At 44.5% G+C, this 24,851-nt stretch overlaps 1 protein-coding gene across 5 annotated transcripts in view; it reads right to left on the reverse strand.

Annotated features, from left to right (window-relative positions):
• RALGAPA2 (Ral GTPase activating protein catalytic subunit alpha 2) overlaps positions 1 to 24,851 on the reverse strand; it is a 270,985-nt gene that overhangs the window by 118,177 nt on the left and 127,957 nt on the right. For all 5 annotated transcript variants that reach the window (XM_052650406.1, XM_052650407.1, XM_052650409.1 and 2 more), the window contains 3 exons: positions 8,093 to 8,221; positions 2,443 to 2,571; positions 1,332 to 1,390 (listed from right to left, as the gene is read on the reverse strand). In XM_052650406.1, the coding sequence (XP_052506366.1) occupies positions 1,332 to 1,390; positions 2,443 to 2,571; positions 8,093 to 8,221 (317 nt within the window). The remainder of the gene's footprint in view (positions 1 to 1,331; positions 1,391 to 2,442; positions 2,572 to 8,092; positions 8,222 to 24,851) is intronic.

Below are 24,851 nucleotides of genomic sequence, written 5' to 3' on the forward strand. Positions count from 1 at the left end.
AAAATCACTGCAGATGGTGACTGCAGCCATGAAATTAAAAGACACTTGCTCCTTGGAAGACAAGCTATGACCAACCTAGACAGCATGCTAAAAAGCAGAGACATTACTTTGCCAACAAAGGTCCATCTAATCAAAGCTATGGTTTTTCCAGTGGTCATGTATGGATGTGAGAGTTGGACTGTAAAGAAAGCTGAGCACTGAAGAACTGATGCTTTTGAACTGTGATGTTGGAGAAGACTCTTGAAAGTCCCCTTGACTGCAAGGAGATTCAGCCAGTCAATCCTAAAGGAAATCAGTCCTGAATATTCATTGGAAGGACTGATGCTGAAGCTAAGGCTCCAATACTTTGGCCACCTGATGTGAAGAACTGACTCATTTGAAAAGACCCTGATGCTGGGAAAGATTGAAGGCGAGAGGAGAAGGTGACGATAGAAGATGAGATGGTTGTATGGCATTACCAATTTGATGGACATGAGTTTGAGTAAGCTCTGCTAGTTGGTGATGGACAGGGAAGCCTGGCATGCTGTAGTCCATGGGGTTGCAAAGAGTAGGACACGACTGAGCGACTGAACTGAACTGAAGAAAAGATTGACCATATTATTCACATTTCTTTTCCACACTTAGCTTGATAGAAATTTGCCTTTCTATACTAAAGGGAGAGAGGGCAAATGGTATTGTCAAGACTTGCTGAAGGTTTGAATGTAGCAGGTACAGGAGAAATCAAGGATTTCCCCAAGCTTCTGGGCAGATGATGGTGACAAATACTCAGATGAAGCCTGAGACAGTGAGGCTCTGGTGAAGACAGCAGACTCAAAGCTTCAGTTATGGTTGTGTTCAGTTTAGATGTATTGGGACATCCAAGTTGAGGTTTAAGCAGGCAGTTTCATATATAAACCTGAATATATAAGAGGCTAGAAGAAGGAGCCAGAAAAATAAATTCAGTATCATTGGCAAGCAGATGGTGAATGATATTGGTGAATGACGTTGCTGAATGTCTCCCAGGGCACAAAACCACTGCCGAGTCAGAATCACTACCCTTTGCATATATTGTTTTTATAAGATTTGGTTTATCTTCCCATTTTCTTCCATGTTAAAAATATCAGGGAATACACCCACATATTCACAATCTTGCTTTTTATTACATAGCAGGTGGCATAATCTTCTGTACTTTACACTTTTCACTTATTAATGGCACCTCTTAAAAAAAGTAATAAATGATTCCCCCCACATAATTCTTACTATACTTCTTAGTCTAAAAGTATTTAACACTGAGTTCGGGTGAATGTGTATCTTAAAATTCTGAACAAGTTCACCTTTCCTGCAACATTTACCTTGCACACTCACTCGGCTCCTCTGTGGCATTCTTCAGTAAGATACTTATGAGGCAGTGCTAAAAACACAAAATGAAGGAAAGTAAAAACCTTGCTCAGTAGTTAACTTCCCACGTGTTCTGTCCATGTTTTAAGGTAGTCTGGGGCCACTGAAGGACTGAGGAGGGCAGAGCCCCCAATCAAGGAAACCTGGGGAAGGACACAGAGGGCCTGGGGAAGCACCATGGTGCTCTCAGATGGGGGAGGGGCTCCCCGGGATCTAAAGCCCACTAAAGAAGAGCGTTTCTGTGTACACAACAAAAACTGAACAGAGCAAATGATTCTTCCTGGGCTTCCCCGGTGGCTCAGGTAAAGATTCTGCATGATCCCTAGGTCAGCAAGATCCCCTGGAGGAGGACATGGCAACCCACTCCAGCATTCTTGCCTGGAGAGTCCCGTGGACAGAGGAGCCCGGAGGGCTGTAGTCCATGGGGTCGCAAAGAGTTGGACATGGCTAAAAGTGACTGAGCACGTACGCACGCATAGGAAAAAAAAAAACCAATCTCAGTTTTCTTTTTACCTGGATTATATACTGTATACTGAATTACATATTATTCACGGGTACTATAGATACAAAAATTGATTGATTGATTTGAAAGCCATCTTTGATTGCCCCAAAGTCAGCTGAGGAAAAAAATCAGCTTTATTCTCCAAGGAATAATTTAGAACTTCAAATATTAGTAGTATTTAATCAGGCCAATAATGGGATTGAATATTTCAATTATTTCTTATAAATTCATTTGATGCACAAATGCAGCCTAATTAAACTAATAAAATTATTACAAAGAATGGTTCATTACAAAACTATGATCCACAGGGATGATAAACAGATCTAAGAAAAAATACCACAGAACCTAGCCATCAGTTACAACTGTAGCACACTCTGCATCTAGCTCATTTAATCCCACAAAACTAATGTTCTAAAAAAACACAACTATTGATATATCTAAAGGACTGAGCAAAACTCTCAGGGATAAGCAGCACAGAGCTTAATAATGGAAGAGGGAACCACAGAACCACACAGGTCGAGTGAGAAGATGCTGACCTGAGATTCCATCATGGCATCACGTACCTTGACATCTTCTGCTCCCGTGGCGACTTCAGCAACTTCAGGTACCGGCTGCCGCAGGGGGATCTCGCGGTAGGTGTTCGGAAAGCAGACCAGAGACCCGAGAATGGTGAGGGCTTCCGAACGAGGTGCCTGCACACAGGAAAGGGGAATGAGACACACACTGGCCTTTTTGTTAGAAATGTTAGATAAGTGACAACATGTTTTACTTTTCCATGACTTCGAGACAGCTCTGCTGGGGCAATGGTCTCAGGGATGAAGTCACTATATGTTTACTGTTTTACTGCATGTTTTAAATACAAAGATTTTAAACGACTAATGGCAAAATGTTCAGATTTGCTGAAGTCGGTCAGGGAGTTCACAGCTTCTTGTTACACAACCTCCAGAAGGCAAGACCCACACTAGTCACCATCCAGGCCTGGTCTCACCTGACCCCTCATGGCAGGGGATGTGGCCAACAGCTCCCGTGCTCCAGAGAGTCCTTCCATCAGTCAGACACCTTAGTGGATTGCAGAGGGGGCCTGACAGTCCCTGTGCTCAAACCCCTCATTTCTCAGGATCTGGACTCCGGGGTGCTGAGCCCAGTTCTTGGCCGTCTCCCTTCCTAGACCTACACTCACTTCTCCAGGACATCCAGACCTGAGGCTTTAAATGCCTCCTCATGTGGCTAACTCTCCACCACCACCTCTCTGTAGCCCAGGCTTCCTTCCTGAGTCCACATCTGTAGACCTGACAACGTGTCTGCCGTCTCTGCTCGGGGTCCAGAAGGCATCTCACCCCAACAGGCTCGTCCTTGCCATGAGGTCCCGTGACTGCGTGATGCCCCCTGCCTCCAGTACTGCCCTCTCCCCTCTGCTCTTACTTTTCCCTATTTTCATGTTAACAAAATGTCTAAATGTATAAGTGGAAAAATGTGATATCCATGGACCCAACGCCTAGATGCAAGATGTTACCACTCTTGCCTCATTCATTTCCTTTTCATTTTTTCATTTCAATATTTAATATTTGTTTAAAACTTTCCACTTTTGAGACTTCCCTAGTGGCCCAGTGGTTAAGAATCTGCCTTCCACATAGAAGGAACATACCTCAACATAATAAAAGCCAAAATTGTGATAAATCCAAAGCAAACATTACCCTCAATGGTGAAAAACGGAAAGCATTTCCCCTAAAGTCAGGAGCAAGACAAGGGTGCCCACTCTCCCCACTACTACTCAACATAGTTTTGGAATTTTTAGCCACAGCAATCAGAAAAGAAAAAGAAATAAAAGGAATCCAGATGGAAAAGAAGAAGTAAAACTCTCACTGTTTGCAGATGACATGATCCTTTACATAGAAAACCCTAAAGAAACCACCAGAAAATTACTAAAGCTAATCAACAAACATAGTAAAGTTACAGGATATAAAATTAACACACAGACATCCCTTGCATTCCTATACACTAACAATGAGCAAACAGAGAAATTAAGGAAACAACCCCATCCACCACTGCAATGAAAAGAATAAAATACCTAGGAATAAATTTACCTAAAGAAACAAAAGACCTATATATAGAAAACTATAAAACACTGATGAAAGAAATCAAAGATGACACAAATAGATGGAAAAATATACCATATTCATGCATCAGAAGGATTCAATATAGTGAAAATGAGTATACTACCCAGAGCAATCTATAGATTCAGTGCAATCCCTATCAAGCTACCAACAGTATTTTTCATAGAACTAGAACAAATAATTTCACAGTTTGTATGGAAACACAAAAAACCTCGAATAGCCAAAGCAATCTTGAGAAAGAAGAATGGAACTAAAGGAATCAACCTGCCTGACCTCAGACTATACTACAAGGCTACAGTCATCAAGACAGTATGGTACTGACACAAAGACAAAAATATGGATCAATGGAAGAAAATAGAAAGCCCAGAGATAAATCCACGCACCTATAGATACCTTATCTTTGACAAAGAAGGCAAAAATATACAATGGAGAAAAGACAATCTCTTTAACAAGTGGTGCTGGGAAAGCTGGTAAAAGAATGAGACTAGAACACTTTCTAACACCATAGCCAAAAAGAAACTCAAAATGGATTAGAGATCTAAATGCAAGATCAGAAACTATAAAACTCCTAGAGGAGAACACAAGCAGAACACTCTGACATAAATCAGAGCAAGATCCTCTGTGACTCACCTCCCAGAGTAATGGAAATAAAAGTAAAAATAAACAAATGGGACCTAATTAAAATTGAAAACTTTGATACAATAAAGGAAACTATAAGCAAGGTGAAAAGAAAGCCTTCAGAATGGGAGAAAATAATAGCAAATGAAGCAACTGACAAACAATTAACCTTAAAAATATACAAGCAGCTCATGCCCCTCAATATCAGATAAATAAACGACCCAATCAAAAAAATGGGCCAAAGAACTAAACAGACATTACTCCAAAGAAGACGTACAGATGGCTAACAAACACATGAAAAGATGCTCAACATCACTCATAATCAGAGAAATGCAAATCGAAACCACAATGAGATACCATTTCACGCCAGTCAGAATGGCTGCTATCCAAAAGTCTATAAGCAATAAATGCTGGAGAGGGTGTGGAGAAAAGTGAACCCTCTTACATTGTTGATAGGAATGCAAACTAGTACAGCCACTATGGAGAACAGTGTGGAGATTCCTTAAAAGACTGGAAATAGAACTTCCATATGACCCAGCAATCCCACTGCTGGGCATACACACTGAGGAAACCAGAATTGAAAGAGACACGTGTACCCCAGTGTTCATCACAGCACTGTTTACAATAGCTAGAGCATGGAAGCAACCTAGATGTCCATTGGCAGACAAATGGATAAGAAAGTTGTGGTACATATACACAATGGAATATTACTCAGCTATTAAGAAGAACGCATTTGAGTCAGTTCTAATTAAGTGGATGAAACTGGAGCCTATTATGCAGAGTAAAGTAAGTCAGAAAGAAAAAAACCCAATACAGTATATTAACGCATGTATATGGAATTTAAAAAGATGGTAACAACGCCCCTATATTTGGGACAGCAAAAGAGACACAGATGTAAAGAACAGACTTTTGGACTCTGTAGGAGAAGGCGAGGTGGGATGATTTGAGAGAATAGCACTGAAACAAGTATATTACCATATGTGAAACAGTCGACCAGTCCAAGTTCGATGCATGAAACAGGGCACTCAGAGCCGGTGCACTGGGACAGCCCTGAGGGATGGGATGGGGAGAGGGGTTTGGGGTCAGGGGACACATGTACACCCATGGCTGATTCACGTCAATGTATGGCAAAAATCACCATAATACTGTAAAGTAATTAGCCTCCATTGAAATAAATAAATTAATTTTAAAAAAAGAATCTGCCTTCCAAATTAGGGGGTGCAGGTTCAATCCCTGGTCAGGGAGCTAAGACCCCACATGCCTTGTGACCCAAAATACCAAAACAGAAGCAATACTGTAACAAATTCAATAAAGGCTTAAAAAATGGCCCATTTTTAAAATTAAAAAAAAAAAAAACTTAAAAAAAAGTTTCTACTTTCAATAAAGCAAATTCAAGACACTGTGTCATTCCACCTCTGTGCCCTCCAGAGGGAGCAGCTGACTTGTGTTAACTCAAAATTTTGACTAAGCAGCTGTGGCCCCATCGAAACACCTCTCACTGGTTCCCTTATGATTTTAAACCTCAAGTTTAAACTAAGGCTGTGGTGGTGGTGGTTTAGCCACTAAGTCGTGTCCAACTCTTTGCTATCCCATGGACTGTAGCCCACCAGGCTCCTCTGTCCATGAGATTTTCCAGGCAAGAATACTGGAGTGGGGTGCCATTTCCTTCTTCAGGGCACCTTCCCAAGCCAGGGATTGAACCTGTGTCTCCTGAATTGCAAGAGGTTTCCTGCATTGCATGTGGATTCTTTACCATCTGAGTCACCATCTTACCTGATATTAATAAGCTGCAGTGATTCAAAGCAATTTGAAGAGGTACTGTCTCTTTATGCAATGTAACTCTTACATTCACATTCTCATATTTTCTCTCTTTCTCTTTAAAAAATGTTTTGGAAGGCTACTTTAATAACTCATCTAGCCAAAAGATAAATTTTCACTGAGAATGACCATCATGCCTGAAATTATCACTAGAAAGGGCACCTGCACTTTCACAGGAAACTCTCAGAGCAAGTAAATAAAATTTCAATAATGTATGATTTTCCTTCCTCTATCCTCTTTTTCCAATGCTTTTTTTTTTCTGAAAGTTTTTTCAATTTTTTTCCAAAGATTTTTCAATGCAGATTTGAATGATTAAAAATAAATTAGGAGATTCTTAGCGAATGATTATCCTATAATCTTTTCAGAAATAAGTATGAAAAGTTGTCATAATCTTTACAAAAAAAGTCAAATTCAACATTTTCCTTCCATCTTTCCACTCATCCTTCCCTTTTGCTCTCATATCTCTTTCCTCCCCTTTGTTTTTAATTTATCTCTATAAGAAAAATTGCATGAATGTGCCAGCATGAAATACCAGTGATACAAAGTATTAAGAAACAATTTAATTTAAAATCCAGGGCTGGAGTTTGAATTTGCCCTGAGAAAAAGAAATAAGGAAAATGAAAAAGTAACAATGTGTTAAAAAAAAACTTAGGTAGCTGGATACTCACATTGATTTTAATACCAGTCATGACAAACATTAAAACTAATTTATTTACTCCATTTGAATTGAAGTTGTGTCCAACTCTCTGCAACTCCATGGACTGTAGCCTAGAGGGCTCCTCTGTCCATTGGATTTTCCAGGCAAGGGTACTGGAGTGGGTTGCCATTTCCTTCTCCAGGGGATTTTCCTGACCTAGGGATCGAACTCAGGTCTTCTGCATTGCAGGCAGATACTCTACCAACTGAGCGACCAGGAAAGCCATTTGAAGAGGGGAAAAATAGGTCTGGACAGGTAACAGCCGTACAGAACACAGATGTGTACAAGTACAGATGTGAAAGCCTTTAAACTAAAACAGATAAGAATCTTCATTCAAAGGCATTAATACCTTGCCCTAATAATAACAGTATTAGGAGGTAAACATCGAGGTTACAAATAAATTCTTTTTGTAGCCCTTAATGCTCATTTAGTCCACTAGCTTCTAGTTTTTTAGTATAAGAATTCTGCCCGAGTTTTAAGCCATATGAATAAAAAGATATGTATCAATTTTTTGGTTAAAGATTTTAAAGTTCTAAGTTTATATTTTAAGAACATATTTTCTATTAGACTTACAATAACTAAGACTTAATAACAAGAAAAAAGCTTCACTGAGTATGTATACTTAAGATTCTCCCTTGAACACAGACATCCATGTCTGCGCCACCATTTACTGGAAAATGCTAATGAGATTCTAGGAGGCGAGTCCTGCTTCTCACCGTGCAAATGTGCTGAGATATTAGTGAGGATATGATTTCTCACACTCTGGCCTTTTGATGAAACGCCTTTCCACCACCAGCGTGTCATCTTATCCTACAATTTCACACATCAGCTGCCAGGGCATCTACCCGAGAGCCCGGTTTCACGTTGCACTAATGAGTCAACACCTGTTAGGAGTGGAGAAATCTGAACCTTGTTAGCCACCAGGAAGCCTCCTGGGAGCCGGGTGTTGAGCATTGTCACACTCACCGCCAGCGTGTCTGCACTGAGGACCCTGCCAGCAGCCGTGATGAAGTCCCCCACCAGCATGGAGAAGCCAGGCAAACCCAGGGAGAAGAAGCGGGGCGGGCAGTGCCTTATGATGGTATTTAGGATATCCTAGAAGGGGAGAGAAGAAAACACCATTGTAACTTTCAAGACCACGATTCCAAAGTCATCAGTTCATCTGTACATATGACTGGGCTTGGTTTCAGTTGTGTCTGACCCTTTACAACACTATGGACTGTAGCCTGCCAGGCTACTCTGTCCACGGCATTTTTCCGGCAAGAATACTGGAGTGGGTTACCTTGCCCTCCACCAGATTTCCCTGACCCAGGGATTGAATCCGTCTCTCCTGTGACTTCTGCATTGCAGGTGGAGTCTTTATGGCTGAGCCACAAGGGAAGCCTGGTACATAAGGCTACTGTGTGATTATCTAAGAGAACACAGACTCGTGGGACTTTTTCAGTGAGAAAGGTTCTAGGAGATGAGTTAGTCCAGAGCTACTATATTCATTTTACAGGTAAGAGAATGGAGATGCTAAACCATTCGTAGGGTGACTTGTCTAAGATCTAAATCGTGGCATTGGGACTAGACGCTTCTGCCTTTTTCATGCAGAGACAAGCTCCCTGGACAAGCTACAGGAGTCTTTGTGTGTGCTGTGTGTTAGTTGCTCAGTCGTGTCTGACTCTACGCGACCCCAGGGACTGTAGCCCCCCAGTCTTCTCTGTCCATGGGATTCACCAGGCAAGAATACTAGAGTGGATTGCCATGCCCTCCTCCAGGGGATCTTCCTGAGCCAGGGATTGAACCCAGGTCTCCTGCATTGCAGGCAGACTCTTTACCATCTGAGGAGTGTGGAAGTAGATGAATATATGAAACCTGCAAGCAGCTGTCAGTTCTCAACTTCTTCAGTTCACAAAAGTCAAAGCACACTATTCTATGACAAACTCCTCGAGGCGGCAGAGACGGAAACTTCACTCCTTGGGTGACTGTAAGAGTGAAACAGCGGGAGTGGAGGGGGTATGAGGTCCTGCTGGGATGGATCACATGGTGGGCAGTGCTCTGAGTAGAAGTGGATAGTGAGACAGCTGTGCCCGGTACAGCGAGTGGATGATCTCCCCCGGACACCAGGCTTCTCACTGGTGGGTGGCCAGCTGGCCCCTGCCTGCCAGCTCTGTTCTGAGACTGACACCCCATTCCAGCCCATGGCAGACCGCCGCTCCCCTCCTGGACGGCATTCCTGCCATCCACGGCTGGGCCACATCTCTGAAGCCATCTGTGTGAGTGTTTGTGTGCAAAGAGGATTAGTAAGAAAACCACAAACTGTTTTCATGCTGTTCTAGGCCAAGTGGATTTATCAAATGTACTGAAGTGCTACAGGTATGTGACTTGCAGTTACATAACCTAGAATTAGTCCCCAAAAGTAGGAGTAAGAAGAAAAACACACCAGGAAACATCCCCCAAACCTTCCTAAAATTTCAGGGTGGCTATTTCAAAATCCTTAAGATAATCCCGATTTAACTCGATTAAATTAGAGTAAAGGAGTAGCAATGTGCTACATCCTAACAGGTTAAGTCCTTTGTAATAAAAACAACCGCAGTGAAAAACTTGTAATGGTAAAAGAAAATTTTCCGGTGTTCACAAAACATTTTTCTATGGTTTCTTCCTTACACAGTCAGCTCACTCAGTGTCTACAAATCATTATGTTTATGTCCTTTAAAAATGACTGTGCAGTGCCTACTCTATTAAGACTCTTATATGGCAAATTACTTCACAACTACTAATGCAAGGTTTTAGCATTTCAGCAGACATTTTCCGATACTGAAAAATAGAGAGATCAAACAGATAAATAAGCAGATAAAAGGGAGGAAGGAAAGAGGAAAGGAAGAAAAACCCGAACCACGCTTCTCCAGGGTTAATGTTTAAACCTGCTGTAATCACGTCCTTTGATACATTTCAGTGTCCACATCAGCCAAGGCAAACATTCTAGGAGCTGAGCAGATGGACACTGCAGTTTAGAAAGTGTGTGGTCAACTCTCGCTCCAGAAGCGGAACAAAAGATCCACCTTTTTCATAATGAAGCCTCTGATTAATGCCCTGGGCTCCTCACCACACACCTGTAATTACTCACAGAGGTACACTCTGCGCTGGGCCTCGTCGAGGGGTATCAGGCATCAAGGTCTCGGGCAGCAGATGGAAGTGCTCTTCTGTTGACATCTGCTGCCACGAAAGGATTCGTGCAAACCTGGCTTGCCAGGTAGCAGAATGCCATGCATGGGAAGATTAATAATGCAAACAACCATGATGTTAACTTGGTTAGGTTTGCCTTCATTCCATCTGTTGAGAGGAGGAACTGAGCCTTGATCCCTGTGGATTTTTAACATCTTTAGCACATACTTAAATCACAGATTTTTTTTTTTTTTAACCACTGGAATTGAGAGGTTTAATTTTAAAAAAGGGTTTTCTGGGATGAGTTTATGGGAATTAGGAACAAAATCCTTTAACAAGCTAAAGCCAGAATTTATACATGAAATCCATTTTCGCTTCACAAGTTTCAGATATGTCAGGGCAACGAGCTGCAAATGGGGCATTCCAAAAAGTAAGTTGCCACCAGTACTGAAGACAGCAGAAGTGCGGGCAGCAAGATCAAGTCCCAGGCTCCCCACCCCCTGGACTGCAGCCAGGCTCTTCAACGGAACCTGTTTCTATGGGCGAGAAGATTGGAAAGAGAGGGCAAGATGACAGATGGCTGGCCTGGCCTGCCCGCCACCCACGGAAGGCGGCCCCCCAGGAGAAGCGGAGCCGCCAGATACAGCAGCGCTGGGCTGGGGTTAACGTGGGGGTTAAAGGGGGGGACTGTGTGGCCAGTTGGCCAACTTAGGGCCATATGTTGGCTTATTCCACTTACCCACACTGAAATGCAACAGCCTGAAGACTACATCTTAGTGACGACATTTTGAAATCAGGAACAACTCGGGTGCTAGAAGGACAGCAGCTGCACCTTCCCAGAAGAGTGGGGTCCACCCAGTGCTTGGCCATTTCCGGGAGGAGCCCTCTCTTGCCTTCCTCTCCACATATCCCGAGCACAGTGATAGCTGCAGTCTTTGCAAAGATGGAAATCCTGAGACTGAAACTTTCTACTCAGTCAGCAGGCCTTTGCAGAGACCAGACAGGACAGTGCTTCTCAAACACCAATTATGCACATACAACCCTCATGGTTTTTTTGTTTGTTTGTTTTTTGTCATATTCAAGTCCAAAGGGAACACCATGTCATTTTTTAAAAAGTAACTCACTTTTTTTTCCCATGTAAATAAGAATGTTCTGGAAAACCAGTATTCTGTGTCATGCCTGTGTGTGTGTGCATGCTCAGTCACTCAGTTGTGTCTGACTCTTTAAGACCCCATGGAGCTCACCAGCCTCCTCTGTCCATGGGATTTCCCAGGCCAAAATGGTTGAGCGGGTTGCCATTTCCTACTCCAAGGTATGTTCCTGACCCAGGAATCAAACCCGCGTCTCCTGTGACTCCTGCATTGGCAGGCAGATTCTTTACCACTGCGCCACCCATGGGAAGCCCCAGCCTATGTAATAAATAGGAAATAACCCTTAAATCAGTACAATTATAGTGAACCAAGGATACTGAATTTTTGCTAAAGGTTCCAGTCGGATGCAGGCTCTCCCTGTTAAAAACGTGGTTTGCATCCTGGGCAGAGAGAGAATTCTGTCCCTGATCCAGCCGCCTGCCTGGGAGTCACGGAGCTGGCAGAGCCAGGGCAACAGCTCCTAGAGTGCAACTCAGGGCTATTCCGTGCCTCCTCCTTTGTGGGAAATGGCCCTGTTCTGCAGTCAGACTCTGGCAGCGTAAAAAGAGTCCCAGGTCTGGGGGTCAAGGCCCCCTGCATGTAGTCGTGGACAGACCACATTGTGCTGAGAACTTCTGGTTTCTCTTCCAAGCAGGGGCTGATTTCCCCTGGACTTGAATGTATCAGGAAAGATGTGAACACACGCCTTTGTAAACTGGAAAGGGTCATACAGAAGTAAGTGGAGTAAAAAGGGAAGGACTATGAGGGATTTTTGACTTTCTGTAATTTACTTTGTAGAATTCAGTGAACTGCTATTTCGCTGATACTCAGACAGAGCTTTTTAAAACATTTCAAAGGTGGCCCCCAAAGCCTCTTAGATTACATTCTCCCAGAAGTTAAAAAAAATACAAATTAATGCTCTTAAATAATATCCTTAGAAAAGTGTTACAGCAACCAGCCAAAGTGTATATAATTCACAGGGCAAATGATGAAATAAAAATAGGAAAAGCTCTTCTTTAGATGTGCGAGAGCCTGCTGTTCTAAGGAGTTCTAGAGTTTACCCCAATCAAGTGAGTCTGATAGCAAAAGTTAGTTTATTTTCCACATTTTAAAAGGACTGAAAATAATAAGCAAAACAACAAGCTGAATGAAAAATGGACTCTAAAATAGGAATGAAGTTTATTCTTGAAAACTGACCAGCATGAAACTCTTTCACATGCTTTTGTTCAAGGGAAACAAAATTCAATCTGCGAAAAGCTGTAGGAGGAAGAATGGGCCCCCAAACTAGTATTTTCCTCTCGTTTCTGGTTAAAAGTCCACACACATGCTACACTGAGTATGAAAACTAGATTGTAAGACGATAATTATGGATGTACGGCTTATCCACAGATTCGGGTTTATGGGAAAGGAACTGGTAGGAGCATCTGTCTCTTATCGCTGATCTTACAAAAAATCAGGTAATTCAAACAGAGGCGTGTTGCTTCCTCCCCTCCAAAGCACAGTTCTATAAACATGAACCGCATTCAGCCTAGTAAATGAATCGCTTTAATTGAATGCTATGTACACAGCAACTGGAAAAACCATAAGTGATAAGAAAAACATATGGTGATAGCAACAGAAATTGGTTTATTCATTTTGCATAGTGCTGTTTCTTTAGTTCTCTTATAATTGACCTTTAGAACGACAAATGTGTAAAATAATTTTGTTTATTATGGCTCCAAACCTTCCAACAATTACACAAAATGAAAATTTTAAAGGAAGGATTCATTCTGGAAGCATTTCCATTGTTTACATAATTGCACAGCTATAATTTAGTGCTCGTGTTGTTATGGAAAATAAAAAAGGGCTATTATAGGCCATTTCAATTCAAAATATTGCACAGTGGTGTCAAAAAAAGGGGGGAAAACGTTCACTATAAAGCAGTTTAAAATGGATTAACCCTGTAAACAGAAACATTTCAATATAACATTCGATGAAATACAAGTGTTCAAGAAGCAGCCATCCTTTACATGGAATTAGAAATGTTGCAACTGTACTTTCACACCAATTACATATATATTATTCACTTAATATTTGCTCACGGCCCAGCAGATGATGGTGGTAACACAATAGCTGGCCATCTGTCTCCCTGCTTCCTTGGCGGCCTCGCGCCTGCTTCTGGGAGCAAATAGATCTGGTTATTCCCCCGAAACTCACTCAGACCTTCCAGGAGGCCAAACGGAATTGTTCAGAAATAGAACCCATGTGTGCGAAGTCACTGGAGTCCTCCTTTCACATCTGAGGGAAAATGCTAAACCATTGAATGATTTCCTCGCTAGTTTTCAGAAGACACCTTTTCTCTATAATAGTCTATGGAAAGTTCTTCTGTTTGGGAAGATGTGGACTGTTGGGATCCGGTTATCCCATTAATCTGGTTAACAGATCCCATCCGTGGAATGACTAATTAGCAGCAGAAGTGAGTGCAGAGGGTTACTTGGAACACTACCCCTAGACATAATCTAAGCTTTCTTTAACAATTAAAGAGGCAGGCACAATCCTTAAGTGCCTCGACAACAAATTTCTAAGTATCAATGATCACCTTATCGGCGAGGCTGATATGCTGAGTGACAGAAAAGTCTTGGCTTCTGAAGAACCACACCCCACCGAAGTTCAATCCCAAGGTCCCGTCACTACTGCTGCCGAGTTTCTACTCCTCTAGCACCTGCCCTCCTCTACACACCACAAACTGCGACCTAGCCCCACCAGGCTCTACAGTGGTTCAGGAAGGGCTTTTGCTGATAAGAAGGCTTTATGACTATGGCCTGTAAGTCGATTTATGTTGATGTATGGCAAAACCCATCACAATATTGTAAAGTAATTATCCTCCAATTAAAATAAATTCATTAATCTAAAAAAATAAAAAAAAAAGAAGGAAAGAAAACATAACAGGGACTTCTGGTGGCCCAGTGGCTAAGACTCTGAGATCCCAATACAGAGGTTTGGTCCCCCGTAGGGGAACTAGATCCCACATGCCTCAACTAAGAGCCAGTGCAGTCAAATAAATGAATAAAAATACATATTAAGAAAAAGAAAGTCATAACAGATCATGTCATAAGCACTGCCCTTACAGAAAGTCACTGGAAATAAACACAGAGGACAAAGCTTAAAAATTACTTTCAAGATCTGGGCCGAGGAATATGCAGTACAAGCAATTCGTTCTCTGCTCAAAAGGCCAAGTGTGGTGTAATCTGTTTGGAGGAAAGGCAGAGATTTTTATGCGTGCTGGACAAACGTGACTTCTCCGGGTGTAACTATGTTACCAAGGCCAGGAGAAATATGACAGGACAGAGTAACTGGGTTCTGCCGCTGGAGAAATAAAATCACCTCCTACTTCTCACCCTGAAAAGTGCTTTGGAGAAGACACAGCAAAGGAGAGAGTGACAAACACAAAACAAACTCCTAAGGGTCACAGGCACTGCTGCTTGAACCATATGCATAGGACCAGGGACAGAATTAGAAGGCAGATGGCAGAGAAAGCCACTGCAAACCACAAGCCCTATAGGAAAGACTTGGATTTTTTTTTTTTTTTTATGACTGCTTAACAATGAATCCCTCATCTGAGAAGAAAAACTCAGCTCGCCTTTAAACTGATGAAGATGGGATGATTGCTCAAGGAAAAGGGAGAGACTGATTGGTTAACTGATTTTAAGAAACACTATATGAATTCTGGCACTGGAGTTGACAGTATCACCAGCCTGTCTTACCTGCCTCTTTTTCTTTTTGTTGTCTATAAAAGCTTTAAATATAACTTACCTAGAATAATTCATGCTTTAGAGAGTACAACTTAGTGGGTTTTAATATATTCATGGAATCGTGCACTGTCACCACTAACTTGCGAGGCTGAGAAGGGAGGCTGCAAACCCACCAGGAAGTCCTGGCACATTTATGATTTCAGAAGATGAGGGACGCTGTTGAGAGTCACAGAGAGAAGGGACTTGCCAGCTGCCCCCACCCCGGCCCCCTGGCCCTGGAGATGCCTTGGTCTGCCTCTGTAAGGACTGTCTTAGCCGTGACCCTGATAAGCCTCAAATCCACAACATGACAGTTTGCACAACAGGCTGGCCTAATGAGGGTGATGCAGGTGCTTCGGAGCAGTGATTAACCCCTCGCGACAAGACTTTAGCAAGCGAGGGCTTCAAGGAGCTGCTGCTGGTAAATGATGAGGTGGGGGGGATTGGGGGGAGGGGAGCACGGAAGCTGTATCGGGCTTCCCTAGTGGCTCAGATGGTAAAGAATCTGCTTGCAATGCAGGAGACCCCAATTCAATCCCTGGGTCAGGTAGCTCCCCTGGAGGAGGGCATGACAACCCACTCTAGTATTCTTGCCTGGAGGGTTCCATGGACAGAGGAGCCTGGTGGGCTAGAGTCTATGCAGTCGCAAAGAGTTGGACATGACTGAGGCAACTTTCACTTTCACTTGGAGGCTGTGCCAGTCTTGTGTGTACAGATTGAGCACTCAGCTCACTGGTCACAGACACCTCGTTCTGGAAGAGGGCTGCCCCAATAGTCAGATCTGTGCACAAAGGCATCTGTGCATCCCTAGAATCTACCAGGGCCTAGGAGGTGGGGGAGTAGGTCAGACGATGCTAAACTCTGCTTTCTCTGCGGCTACCACTTGCTTGTTGCAGAAGAGGCCGAACTTAGTCAAGTCTCTCTAAGCTCTCCTCCAACCCGTCCTCAATAGCTTTGACCGTGTTCTGCAGCAGGAGCAAGGAGTCACAGCCTCCCTGAGAAGAGGCTAATCAGAAACACACTAATGGCACCTAACCACGTGAGAACCTATAGAATCACTGAGGTAGGAGTTATCCCCATGAGTGAACCACATTGTTTAGTTGCTCAGTCGTGTCTGACTCTTTTGCGACCCCACGGACTGTAGGCCACTGGGCTCCTCTGTCTATGGGATTTCCTAGGCAGGAATCCTAGAGTGGGTTGCCATTTCCTTCTCCAGAGGATCTTCCCAACTCAGAGATGGAACCTGTATCTCCTGCATTGGAAGGCAGATCTTTACTGCCTGAAGACACCAGGGAAGCCCCAGGGTGTGAACCACGCACACATATGTAGGTACTAGACAGGCAGCCACACTGTTTGTCTCAGGAATACCTCAGCTAGAAATAGACGCTCCTCATGACAGTGAACCAGCCCAACCAGTCCATCCTTAAGGAAATTAGTCCTGAATATTCACTGGAAGGACAGATGCTAAAGCTGAAACTCCAATACTTTGGTCACCTGATGAAAAGAACTGACTCACTTGAAAAGACCCTGATGCTGGGAAAGATTGAAGGCGGGAGGAGAAAAGGATGACAGAGGATGAGATGGTTGGATGGCATCACTGACTCAATGGACATAAGTTTGAGTAAACTCCAGGAGTTGTTGATGGACAGGGAGGCCTGGCGTGCTGCAGTCCATGGGGTCACAAAGAGTCAGACACAACTGAGCGACTGAACTGAACGTGATACTGAAAAGAAATTCTTAGAGAAAACCATAAGCTGAACACACTCAGGTGCTGCCCAAGGTCATGGCCAATGTGCAGGGCAGGTATAATTGTCATCACTACTGATGCCAAGCAGAACAGTTCCTCACCCTCACGCAAAGACCCAGACTAGGCTCCAACACACATGCCTATTCTCTCAGAAAGAAGTACCAAAATCCACTCTGGGGAAGATTCACTGAGTCTGCGTGACAGTGTATTTAGTGTTCCTTGGGACCACAAAACCTTAGAGAAGGAAGATCTGGAAGGTCATCATTCGACCTTTCCATTTTATACACAGGGAGTAAGATGTCAATCAAGGCCAGAAAGAGACCAAGGTGTGGACACAAATCCAAGCATCAGAAGAGAAACCGTGACCTCAGGGTCAACGGGGACCCCCTGGACATCTGTGAGCAGACAGCCTTGAACGCATGACACCACACTGAGGGCGACACTTAGCTTTCAAGGGCAAAGTATTTTTTCACCTTGTTCACACTGCTTAAGAATGCAAATATATTTTTAAAGCTATACTTTCAAGTGATGTCAACAAGTGGCTGCCGTGGCTTAAAAATGTGCTTCCGGAATGTATACACTAGACACGCAGCCCTGATGCCCATGAAGGTGCGATCACAGGACGGAACCTCCTCTAAGCAATGACCTCTGAGGGGCAGGGGGCAGCTCGTACAGTTGAGAGTGAGGCCCAGAGCGTAGGGACCCACTGGGGACCAGCCAGCCCTCCAGGGGGACCCAGGTCAGGTGATGGGTCTTCACCCTGCACACGCTCACCCAAGACTCGAGTTTAAAAAAAAAGGTATTTTATTTTAACATCTTATTACTAAAAGGTTCTCTTTTGCTAACATCTCTCAAGCCCACAAATACCTACCAAAGGATATTTTTCCAAGGAAGAACAAAAGAGAACTGTTGTTTATTGTTTCTTTGGAAAACAATGTTCTCTCTGAACTGTGTTCCAGTAAATAGCATTAATAGCTGAACAATCTGCAATTACCACCCTGCCACTTATTGTTACATGTTAAAAAGAAATCAGCGCACAAAAAGAGATTAATCCCCACAAGGAGAGCACTTCCTCCCAGAAACAAAACTTTCATTTATAATGCTCTTCTTGACGTTGTTTCCCCATATCCAAGGCCAATCTTGATGGACCATAACTCACAATCATGACTTAAAAATCTCTTATATTAAAAAAAAAATATCCCTCCCTTCCAAATGTAGTTGAAGCAGCCTCCTCCCCCAAATAACTGTTTAGGACTTGAAACAGGAGAAGCCATCTCATTTCTTCTCTGCCTAAAGGAAACATGAATTTTCTCAAGAATCTTCATCGAGTTCTAAATGGTTAAAAGAGGATCTTATAGGTCAGCAGGCGAGATTCTGGTCGCAGGGAATCCCTTCTGCTATCTGGCACTGGGGTTTCACTGTGCTCACCTTTCCAAGGCCCCCAAGACAGCCGCTAAGACCCTACTTCATGGGACAAGAACCTCAAGCCAGACAAGCCCGTGTGGTCACGGATGCAAGGAAACAGATCCACATGCAAGGTCAGGGCTCAAGCCCCACAGTGGATGCCCCTTTCCTTAGTCTGCTGGTGTGGTGGCCAGGCCAGGTGGCTTAGGACAGATACCCCAGAGTGTGAGAGGCTGCAAATCCCAAATTGGTCATGCGCCTGGTGTGAACTGGACACTGGGCTGGGAAGTCCCCTGGCCTGATCTCTCACCAGATAGGGCTCCAGACCTCTGAAGAAAGCCACCATCTGTGCCCATGGGCTGACCTGCCACCACACAGGCAGTGCTCTGCTCACCTTCTCCCTGTCGGCTCCCCTGGTGGCCTGCGTGGGGGAACAGAGCCCCCCCTGAGCCCCTCCCCACTGCACTCATACCTACAGCCGCATCCTCGCAGCCAGATTGGGCTCCAGACAAAATACATCTCGGATATTCTTCACGTTGATTCTGAATCAATCAGTTCACTTCACGTGTTTCTTCTTCAATTGATTTTCCTTTAATTCATTGGCTGTGCTGGGCCTTTGTGGCTGTGCGGGCTACTCTCTAGCTGTGGCACAAGGGCTTCTCATTGTGATGGCTTCTCTTATTGCAGAGCGTGGGCTCTAGGTGCACAGGCTTCAGTACTTGGGGTTCCCGGGCTCTGGAGCACAGGTTCAGGAGCTGTGGCACACAGGCATAGTTGCTCCGAGGCAGGTGGGATCTCCCTGGACCAGGGATTAAACCTGTGTCTTCTATGTTGGTAGGCAGATTCTTTACCACTGAGCCACCAGGGAAGCCCTTACTTTTCAAGCTGAACCATAGGAACTGTACCTCCCTCCTCTTTTTTAGAAAACCAGTCCCACATTGGCAATTTCCATACAGTTCACCTAAAATACCTGCCTCCCCTGCTTCAATCTCCCTGGTTAAACCTTCACGTGTTTTTCTGTTCTTGGTTAAGCTGGGAGCTTCCTTTCATCCTCTGATGGCTGCCAAAATGCATGGGTTAATTCACAGGGCCTGGCCCTTCCCCTGCCCTGGCGTCCCTGCACAGCTTCTCTTTGCTGACTCTCCGGGTTGTAGTCTTTGCTGGAGTCCTAGGCACTGTAGGGTGTGACATCCCTGGCCTCTACTCACTAGATGCCAGCATGCCCCACTCCCCACTGTGACAACCAGAATATCTCCAGACACGCCCAACATCCCTGGAGCTCCCCCACAGCCCAGGAATCCCTGTTCTCCTGTCAAAGGGGGTGAGCTTGCCACTGAAGAAGGTCAATGCCTGCTCTGAAACTGACGAAGCCAAAAGCTCAACCAGAAGGTCCAGCTCAGAGGCCACAGTCACCTGTTCCTCCCCAGGATGCACGTGGGTTCAGGGAGCTCTCCTGTGATTCCTTTGATGCTCTATCAATTGACACATTGATGGGAGTGTCCACTCCCCCTGAGAGCCTGCTAAAGAAGATTCTGGAGACTTGGGCTTCAAGAGACCATGGACCTTCCAGAGAGAAGCCTCAGGGTAAAAGAACATTTTCTCTGCTGCAAACTGCAGGCCAGCTCATACACTGCATGGTGAGCGTATTCAGTAGGAATACAAGCTTTTAATTTTCCACATATATTGAGTTGCTATATTGCATTTTTATTTAATGTATGTCATGCAGACGCTTATTAGACCCTGATGGCTAAACAGATGTAATTAGTATCCTTCACTGGTAGCATGTACTTGAAAGTCTTGACATTTTCAGTTCAGGAAGGGAAGTCTGACAAAAGCGTAGTGTTGGCCTCTCAGGTGGACCGTTCCTCTCAGGCCACCCCCTAGGCGATCACCTTACACCTTTTGAAGCCGTGGAACAAATTGGCAGCACACTTGTCACCCCCATCATTGAAGCCTCCACCATCTGTTACCTTTCACATAGTTCTACTTTCCTTAGTTAGGTGTCAGGGGGCTTGGACTGTAGCTTAATGAAAATAATTACTGGTTTTACAGCTGAAAAGAGAAGGAAAAAGCCCTGCAGTCTGTTGTTTTGGTGCAGTCATCTATCTTAAGTCTCCATGGCCATTGAGAAGCTGAACCAAGTTATAATAGAATGTTCTTTGATGAAACTTGACTAATCTATGGCTTGTCCATTCTCACGAAACCTTATGGGAAACACTCAGAAACCAGTGGATGCTACCTAATACAAGACTGACTGTGATACAGACATTTCATCATTTGGGGTCTGGACAACAAGCACACAGTAGGAATTATTATTAACTTAAGGATACACGTCAGGAGACAACTGACACACACCAACTATCCTTGTAAATATTTACTCTTCCATCAAACCTAAAACTTGAAAGTTTTGTTTATTGCTACAGCAAACCCTTTTTCCAGTAAAATACCACTCAATTTGACTAATGTAAATTCAAACTAACGGGAATTATATTTTTAGAAAAACAGAAGCTTGCTTTTAAGCATCTAATTACTTTGAAAAACAAACAGTAACAAAATGGGTGAAGGCAACATAAAATAACTGAGACTTTTGGAAGTTCTAGCTTAATAACTGTAAATAAATCTACAATTTGCTTGATTTCCGACAGGATTAAAGAACACCTTCTCTCACGTGGAGAGAAAATGTGCCTGGAAGTCTTTCCCGTACATTTCTACTTCCCAACAGGTGAGAATTCTTTGGGGACACCCCTGGGTGTACCCTCTGACACACCTGCTGAGTCTGCCCTGGTGCTGCGGTGTCCATGGTGAGGAGGAGGTCCCATCCTGCCCTGCTCCCACTTTTTCTCAATTCATCACCTTGCTTTCCTGAACCAATGCTTGCTTTGAACACAGTGCCAGGAGATCCTGCCTTCTCAGGGCACTTAGCATTCAGCCCTACACCCCACTGGGGTGCAATATTCCACACACAAAACATAGAACATACATGCACACAAGTATATAAATACACAGGGCTTCCCTGGTGGCTCAGTGGTAAAGAATCTACCTGCCAATGCAAGAGACACAGGTTCGATCCCTGTGAAGGGAAGATCCCCTGGAGAAGGAAATGGTAACACACTCCAGTATTCTTACAGGGATAATCCCACGGACAGAGGAGTCTGGTGGGCTATAGTCCATGGGGTCGCAAAAGAGATGGACATGATTTAGTGAGTATAACAGCAATAACAAACAATATAAATAGACACACAGACATGTATACACACATATAAATAAACTCACACACACACATAAATCTTCACCAGGTCCTCATCCCCTCGCCTGTTTCTGTGCCTCTTGTCATCAGCCCTCCTGGCCATGGTCCACCCCACACAATCACCAAGCCCAAGCTTCCTAACGCGCTTGTGCTCAGCTCCCCATTATCCGTGGGACGAACTCGGCTCTGAACAAGGCTCTCTCCAGTGCTGCCTGGAGCCACGTCCACATGTCATGTCCACGCACACATCGGGCACTAGACCAATACCACCCTGGTTGTTGCTCCTTCGACGTGCCCTGAGAAACCCCATCCCGCTTGTCCTCCCACCATCCTTTGAAGTCCTGCCGGATGCCCATTCCCTGTGAGTTCCTTCCAAACCAGCCGACGTCTCGGGGTGTTCAGCATGGTTCCATCTCTGCAGTGTGGGCATTGCTCAGGCAGCCCTTTGCATAAGAAGACGGATGTTACAGACACGCATTGTCTGTGGGCCTTGTACTACCAGATACACCCTCAGAACCGCACTGGTCTTTACTATGGTGGGGAAAAGTGCTCAACGGGAAAAGATCATTGAAGCTTTCACTATATTGAGGAAAGGACAACGTGGCCCTAATAATAAAATGCCCAATAATAAATCAGAGGACCCAGTAATGCTCAAGGAAGGGCCTCCGAGGTCCCCGGGCCCCCTCATCCACTTGACTGCCTGTGGTCAGGCAAGGTCCCCATGGCCGGTGGGGGACAGAGCTCAATCTAGCACCCAGGTCTGGGAGTTCCTAGTACGAGGCTTGTCATCCATTAAAGTCAAATGCTGAATATATTCTAAAGCCATCTGAAATCCCGGAGTCTTGGAATATACATTTTCCCATTCTTAAAAACCTTAGGAAGCAGGCCTGCAATTCATCTTATTTCACTCACTGTAACAAACCTACAATTTAAAAAAAGATGTTTTTTTTGATGAAGCTTTTAAGAGAGCCTTCTAAAGTTCCTCTACTGACACACATCAAGATTATTATTTAACCTTCCCAACATTAGCTGGTCCTTTAACTTTATAAATATGCACTTTCTCCTGCTGGCACCAAATTAAAATCCCATGAATTCAAACCTGGGTAACAATCACTCCCTGTACAGAATAAGAACTTTAGAGATGTATTAGAACTATTTCCTTGGATAGGAGATAAGTTAGGTCTCCACTCTGACATGTTAATTCTTCACTGTTTCTAAAACTGAACATTCACTGATGTTTCGCTGTAAATATATTTATAAATTTGTGTATAGCTCATACGGTTCTAGTCATGTCTAAATTTCCAGCAAAGAACGATTCTTTGTCTGAGAAAAGGTGATGCAATCATTACGTATCGCTGCATGATACAGGCTGTCTGGGGTTATTAGAAGAAGCAGGTATGGCCAATTTACAAGTGTCAGCCCCGCACCTTGCTTTCAGGGCTCACTGCTGAGCCTCATGCTCACCGAGGGGCCCCTTGAGATCTCCTTACAAATGATTGTTTATTATTATATTATTCCATCATGTATCTCATGAGAGCAGGCTGTAACATCCGTTAAGAAAATCAGGAACTGTTGTGACTTCTATGATAGAATATTCCTCTGTGCGTGATGTTTAAAACTATGTTTTCTTTAGCACTGGTAAGGAAAAGATGCACTAAAATGTATAGCAGGGTGAAAGCAAAAATGTTCCTAAAACAAGTCAAATACTCATGGCTACAAAACAAATTCGCGGGGGCGCGAGGTGGCGGAGAAGGAAATGCTTCCAGTGCTTTTAGCACCTGAAACATTGAGCCATGTGAATCCCACACCACTGGTGCCTCCCAGGACCTCACCGGGGGAGCCAGGTTCTTACAAACGAAAGATTTCCTATGCCGAGTCTGAGACAACAGGGGTTTCTATCAGGGTATTAGAGGGCTCATAGACTGGCTAGAGGACCCAGGCAGCAACCCTGCCCAGCCAGGCACCCAGCCACTAGGGTGCGGCCCCAGCAGGGTCTTGGCTGCCTGTGATGGAGGGGCCGGAGCGATGCAGGCTGCCCCACCTGCGGTCTAGAGCCACACAGGCCCCTGCTGGGCTGGAACACAGCTGGATGTCAACTGGCCACCAGGGTGTCCAGCCCCCTGGCATCGATTCCACAGTGGGCAGGTGCTGCCTCGGGTGGGGAGTGCCTGGAAAGGGAGCCAATGGCCAGGACACAAGAGAAACATCCAGGTCACAAAGGTCACTGGACACATCATTCCTCATATCTGACCCACAGCAGGGGGAGTGGTTGTTTCTCACTCCGTTCAGTCACTCAGTCGTGTCCGAATCTTTGCGACCCCGTGGACTGCAGCACGCCAGGCTTCCCTGTCCATCACCAACTCCTAGAGCTTACTCAAACTCATGTCCATTGAGTTGGTGATGCCATCCAACCACCTCATCCTCTGTCGTCGCTTTCTCCTCCTGCCTTCATTCTTTCCCAGCATCAGGGTCTTTTCTAATGAGTCAGTTCTTTGCATCAGGTGGCCAAAATATTGGAATTTCAGCTTCAGCATCAGTCCTTCCAATGAACACCCAAGACTGATTTCCTTTAGGATGGACTGGTTGGATCTCCTTGCAGTTCAAAGTACTCACAAGAGTCTTCTCCAACACCACAGTTCAAGAGCATCAATTCTTTGGCACTCAGCTTTCTTTATAGTCCAACTCTCACATCCATACTACGTTCTGAAATTCCAGGATGCCTAGTGACAGGTTTTAGTCAAATGGTTTTGTTCCAAAGTAAGAGAAAATATGGGGGAGGGGAAAAAGAACCCAATACCCTAACACATCGGAAAAATAAAATGGGCTCATTTGGCCAAGGGCTGCCCTGCCTTCCTCGGCATCCTTGGTGTCACCGTGGGAGTCTGTGCTCACCAAGTGCAGTGGCGGCCTCAAACTGAGTGCCTTCCTCAGTCTAGCCCCTCAAAGTTTCCCAGGGGCCCCCTCAGGGCGGTGCTACAATCATATGCAGGTCAGGGGGACAAGGTGCAAGGAGGTCATATCACTTGTCTACTCAGAGGGATGACAAGCCTGGAGCACAGAAGGCTGGGAGCCCAAGCTCCTAACTGTCACCCCTTATACTGCATCCTGACTTCACATAGCGAGGGTCCGGAGCTGCAGCAGACTTTGCTAAACCTATTTCCCCACCTGGGAGCGGCCTCGTGCTTTTTGGTTTGTTACCAAATATGATAACACAACTTCCCTGGTGGCTCAGTGGTAAAGAATCTACCTGCAAATGCAGGTTGATCCCTGGCTCAGGAAT

The sequence above is a fragment of the Budorcas taxicolor genome, chromosome 13, assembly GCF_023091745.1.
Source record: "Budorcas taxicolor isolate Tak-1 chromosome 13, Takin1.1, whole genome shotgun sequence".
In the NCBI taxonomy this organism is placed as follows: domain Eukaryota; kingdom Metazoa; phylum Chordata; class Mammalia; order Artiodactyla; family Bovidae; genus Budorcas; species Budorcas taxicolor.